The 5,535-nt window shown below is 55.8% G+C and overlaps 1 protein-coding gene across 1 annotated transcript; it reads right to left on the bottom strand.

Annotated features, from left to right (window-relative positions):
• Positions 1-4,239: 4,239 nt before the first annotated feature.
• LOC118701451 (olfactory receptor 14C36-like) lies at positions 4,240-5,172 on the bottom strand. The gene has a single exon (XM_036406070.1). It carries the CDS (start codon positions 5,170-5,172, stop codon positions 4,240-4,242), a length of 933 nt encoding a protein of 310 aa, XP_036261963.1.
• Between the last annotated feature and the right edge of the window lie 363 nt (positions 5,173-5,535).

Below are 5,535 nucleotides of genomic sequence, written 5' to 3'. Positions count from 1 at the left end.
GGCCAAGGTCAAAGGAGGCTCCCTGGCTGCCTGCTCCCCTCGGCCTGAGGTGCTGAGAGCTCTGCAGCCCCTGCTGCCATCCCATCTGCCCAGGGCAGCACAAGAGCCCCGGCCTTGGGGCCTTCAAGAGCTGCTCCTGCTCCAGGCCCAGGGCCCATGCCAAAGCTGGGACAGCAGCCACAAAGCTGTGCCCATTTCTGTTCATTGCTGCTTTAAAGGTGATGGATCCTCAGCCACTTGGAGGTTGCTGATGAATTTTATAAATCCAGAGGCCTCTTCTTTCTTGAGCTCTTCAGGTCCGGAATTCAGTGAGAAAAGCTCATAAATATTTGAATGAAATACCTGAACAAGAAAAGCCCCTGGGAATAATCATAGTTTTCAATTATTCTCTGGTTAATTAGAGAAATTTCAGTAATGCATTCTAATGTCCAATTGATATTGAACCCCAGCCCCTTCTAATGCAGTCTGAACAGATATGAAAATCAAGACCCTTCATGGGTGACAATCAATAACACTTTGTCCCCACCCCCTCCCCACCATTTCCCTCATCCAACCCCTGGCACTCATATGGATCAGGAATGCTGTGGCCAGCAGGAGCAGGGCAGTGATTCTTCCCCTGTGCTCAGCACTGGTTGGGCAGCACCTCGAGTGCTGTGTCCAGTTCTGGGCCCCCCAATTTAGGAAGGACATGGAGGGGCTGGAGCATGTCCAGAGAAGGGCAACAAGGCTGGGAAGGGGTCTGGAACACAAGTCCTGTGAGGAGCAGCTGAGGGAACTGGGGTTGTTTATCCTGAAGAAGAGGAGGCTCAGGGGAGACCTCATCTCTCTCTACAACTCCCTGACAGGAGGGTGCAGCCAGGTGGGGGTCAGGCTCTTCTCCCAGGGAACAGTGACAGGACAAGACAGCACCGCCAAAAGCTGCACCAGGTTATTTTTAGACTGGACATTCGAAAATATTCTCCATACAAAGGGTAGTTGGGCATTGGAATAGGCTGCCAGGGTAGATAGGTGAGTCACTGTCCCTGGAGGTTTTTAAGGAAAGACTGAGTGCCATGGTCTGGGTGACAAGGTGGTGTTGGATGCCAGGTTGGACTTGATGCTCTCCAAGGTCATTTCCAGCCTGGTTGATTCTCTGATGATTGTGACACTGCATGGCCTGGGGAAGCAAGGGGCCATTGTGACACTGCGGGGCCTGGTGGCACTAAGAGGACCATGGTGACATTGTGTACGACATGGCAGCACAGAGCCAAGGGGCCACGGTGACACTGTGGGGCTGGATGGAAGCAAGGAGTCCATGGTGACAGTCTGGGTCCTGCTGGAACCACAGAGGCCACTGTGACCCTGCAGGGCCTTGTGGAACCAAGGGGCCATTGTGCCACTGTGGAACCAAGGAGAGCCTTGGGAGAGCCTGGGGACAATGGAATCAAGGGGCCGTTGCTCCATTGCAAGGACTCTGGGAACTGAGGGAACAATTGTGACACTGTGGTGCCCCATGGAACCAAGGGTCCCTGGTGACACTGCAGGATCTTGTGTCACCAGGGCTCCATTGTGACACTGCAGCACCAAGGAATTCATTGTGGCACTCTGAGGCCTCATGGAAACACAGAGGCCACTATGACCCTGCAGGGCCTTGTGGAACCATGCAGAGCATTGTGACAGAGCAGGACCTGGTGTCACAATGGGGCCATTGTGACACTGCAGGCCCCCACGGAACCAAGAGGCCAGGGCTGCTCCTCAGGGACTCCTGGAATGAAGGAAACGTGTTTGACACCACGGTGGCCCTTGGGACCAAGAGGCCATTGTGACACTGTGGAACCAAGGAGAGCATTGCTGCACTGCCAGACCTCATGGAAACAAGGATCCATTGTGACACTGCAGGGCCTTGGGGGACCACGGTGCCATTGTGACACTGAAGGGCCCAAGGATCCAAGGGAGTTTGTGACACCAAGGGGTCCCATGGAACCAAAGGGACATTGTGACACTGGCAGGCCTCACTGAACCATGGAGAGCATTGGGACACTCTGGGGTCTCATGGAACTGTGGTGACACCAAGTTGTCTGGGAGTGTTGATCTGCTGGAGGGTAGGAGGGCTCTGCACAGGGCCCTGGACAGGCTGGATCCAGGGCCCAAATCCAACAAGGTGAGGTTTAACAAGTCCCACTGCCGGGTCCTGCACTTTGGCCACAACAACCCCTGCAGCACTAGAGGCTGGGGACAGAGTGGCTGCAGAGCAGCCAGACAGAAAGGGACCTGCAGGGACTGATGGACAGCAGGCTGGACATGAGGCAGCAGTGTGCCCAGGTGGGCAAGAAGGCCAATGGCTCCAGGCCTGGATCAGGAATGGTGTGGCCAGCAGGAGCAGGGCAGGGATTCTTCCCCTGTGCTCAGCACTGCTTGGGCAGCACCTTGAGTGCAGTGTCCAGTTCTGGGCCCCCCAAATTAGGAAGGACATGGAGGGGCTGGAGCGTGTCCAGAGAAGGGCAACAAGGCTGGGAAGGGGTCTGGAGCACAAGTCCTGTGAGGATTGGCTGAGGGAGCTGGGGTTGTTTCTCCTGGAGAAGAGGAGGCTCAGGGGACACAAGGTGATGTCAGGGCACAGGTTGGACTTGATGATCTCCAAGGCCTTTTCCAACCTTGCTGATTCTGTGATTCTCTGAAACCACACTTGGAGCAGTTACAGGATGAGTCCTGGGCCTCCACTTCAGAAGCTCCAGCAGCCCAGGTCCCTCAGCTTCTCCTGGCAGCCCCAAAGCCCATCCTGTCAGTCCTGCAGAGCCTCTGCAGCTCCTCCTCATTGCTCAGAACAGGGAGCCCCAGAGCCAGACACAGCAGCCCAGATGTGCCCCCCTGGCCTGGGGTGCCTCTGGCAAGGGAGCAGCACCAGGCACTGCAGGAGCCTGCAGACAATTCCTGCAGCACTTGTAGGATGACCCTGCTCCCCAAGGGACGTTTCCATGGGGCCAAGTCAGGAACTGCAATGGGGAGTGGGGCCAGAGAGGAAAGGGCAACCAGGGATGGGCTGTTTGCAGGCAAGGGAACAGGGCTGGGCAATGGGAAGAACTTTGTAGCAGAAGAGCAAAAAAGGCAAAGGTGAAGCCAAGGGAATGCTCAGGGCAGTTTGGGGGTGGCTGCCAGGCAGCCCTGGCTCTGAGCAACAGCGTCTGCAGTGGCACAGGAAACTCCCAGCTGATGGGAACAAACTTTCTGGCTGACTGCAGAGGCCAGGACAAAGCTGAGTGGTTTCCCTGGTGTCCCGCAGGCCTTGCTGGCCCCAGGGGCTGATGGCATTTGTGCTCCCTCAGGTTCATGTCCCCACAGCAACAGCATGGGGGTGCTGCCCCTGCTGTGTACAATGCAAACAGGGGCTGCTGAGGCAGTGCTGCCGTGTCTGTGCCTGCAAGGATGGGGCACCTGTGTTAGCTGGGGGAGAGGCCAGGGCTGCAGAGGGGGGATGTTGTTGGCAGCTGCATGAGGACACTCTGGGACGCTGGCCTGGGCTGTGCAGCGCACTGGGCATGGATCAGCCCCTGCTCTGCTGCTCCTTCCCATCTGCCCCAGGGCCCTTGCAGAGCCCCAGCCATGCTGTTTGCCCCCAGCCTGCCCAGGGCCAGCCTGGGGCTGCTGACGGGGGTTTCTGTGCTGAGCATTGGCCTGGCCGTGCTCTTGAGAGAGCCTGGGCAAGGAGCCTGGAGCCCCCAGGGCCTGGCCTGAGGCGTCAGCGCTGCCCCAGCAGTGCCCATGGCCTGTCCCTGCTGCAGCCCCGGCACTGCCACCCCCAGGGCTGTGCCCGGCCCCGAGAGCACTCAGGCCCTGCAGCAACACCAGGGCCACCAGGGCAGCGGGGCAGGGCCACGGCAGCAGCACTGGCAACACCAAGTGCTGCTGCTGCTGCTGCTGCTGGGCACAGCTGCTGGGCCAGCACTGATCTGCCCCAGCTCTGCACACAGACATTGCTGCTGCAGCTCCAGAGAAGGCAACAAAAGGGCATCTCTGCAGAAAACTTTGCTGGGACATTTTTTAGTTCATTTAAAGCCACCAAGAGCGCAGCCCCTCATTGACACAGTCTGTGGACACAGGGAAGTTGGAGAGAAATAAAATAACAAATGGCACAAGGAATTACATTTATTTGTGGACTATATTATAAAAGTAAAACTAAGAAAAATTTTCTCAGAAATGAAACCACAACAAGTATCAAACATTACTTTGTTAAAAAGTGATTTGCAGAAATTGGCCAGCAGTTTAATGTTTCTGAAAGCATCCAGTCATCAGTCTCCACACTGCAGCCTTGAGCTCCTGGTTCCTCAGGCTGTAGATGAGGGGGTTCAGGGCTGGAGGCACCACCGAGTACAGAACTGACAATGACAGATCCAGGGATGGGGAGGAGATGGAGGGAGGCTTCAGGTAGGCAAATGTGGCTGTGCTGATAAACACAGATAGCACAGCCAGGTGAGGGAGGCAGGTGGAAAAGGCTTTGTGCCGTCCCTGCTCAGAGGGGATCCTCAGCACAGCCCTGAAGATCTGTACATAGGAGAAAACAATGAACACAAAACAGCCAAATACCACACAGGCACTAACAGCAAGAAGCCCCAGTTCCCTGAGTTGGGATTTGGAGCAGGAGAGCTTGAGGATCTGTGGGATTTCACAGAAGAACTGGCCCAGAGCATTGCCATGGCACAGGGGCAGGGAAAATGTATTGGCCGTGTGCAGCAGTGAATAGAGAAGGGCACTGGCCCAGGCAGCTGCTGCCATGTGGGCACAAGCTCTGCTGCCCAGGAGGGTCCCATAGTGCAGGGGTTTGCAGATGGACACGTAGCGGTCATAGCACATCACGGTCAGGAGATAAAACTCTGCTCCAATGAAGAACATAAAGAAAAAGAGCTGAGCAGCACATCCAGAGTAGGAGATGTTGCTGGTGTCCCAGAGGGAATTGTGCATGGCTTTGGGGACAGTGGTGCAGATGGAGCCCAGGTCGCTGAGGGCCAGGTTGAGCAGGAAGAAGAACATGGGCGTGTGTAGGTGGTGGCCGCAGGCTACGGCGCTGATGATGAGGCCGTTGCCCAGGAGGGCAGCCAGGGAGATGCCCAGCAAGAGGCAGAAGTGCAGGAGCTGCAGCTGCCGCGTGTCTGCCAATGCCAGCAGGAGAAAGTGCCTGATGGAGCTGCTGTTCAACATTTTCTGGGGCTGCACATGGGCACCTGTTCATGGAGAATAGGACAGTGAAGAGTTGGAAGACATACCTGTATCCAAAATCAAAGCCATTCCCCATACACCCTCCTCTGTAACACTCAGACATGGTCTTTAATGTTTAGGAGTTCTGAGGTTTTCTTTATAAGCTCCCCCCATGTCTCTGCTGGTAGTTTTGGATATCAAACCTTGAGCATTTCTGCTGCCTTCAGGGAGAAGAGTGATTTCCCTGGGGCAAGATGATGAGTGGAGACGGAGGGGAGATGGTCTGTCATTCTGTCATCTGTTCAGAGATTCTTTGGGCTTTAACCTTTCTCAGGTGGAGGGTGATCACTTTCCCATGCTTCCCCT

This window comes from Molothrus ater, unplaced genomic scaffold, assembly GCF_012460135.2.
Source record: "Molothrus ater isolate BHLD 08-10-18 breed brown headed cowbird unplaced genomic scaffold, BPBGC_Mater_1.1 matUn_MA510, whole genome shotgun sequence".
Classification (NCBI taxonomy): domain Eukaryota; kingdom Metazoa; phylum Chordata; class Aves; order Passeriformes; family Icteridae; genus Molothrus; species Molothrus ater.
Note: the sequence above shows the minus strand (reverse complement) of the source record. Positions and strands in the feature narration are given on the sequence as shown.

Coding starts and splice junctions, on each gene's coding strand:
- LOC118701451 (XM_036406070.1), bottom strand. CDS start 5,172: ATGTTGAACAGCAGCTCCATCAGGCACTTTCTCCTGCTGGCATTGGCA.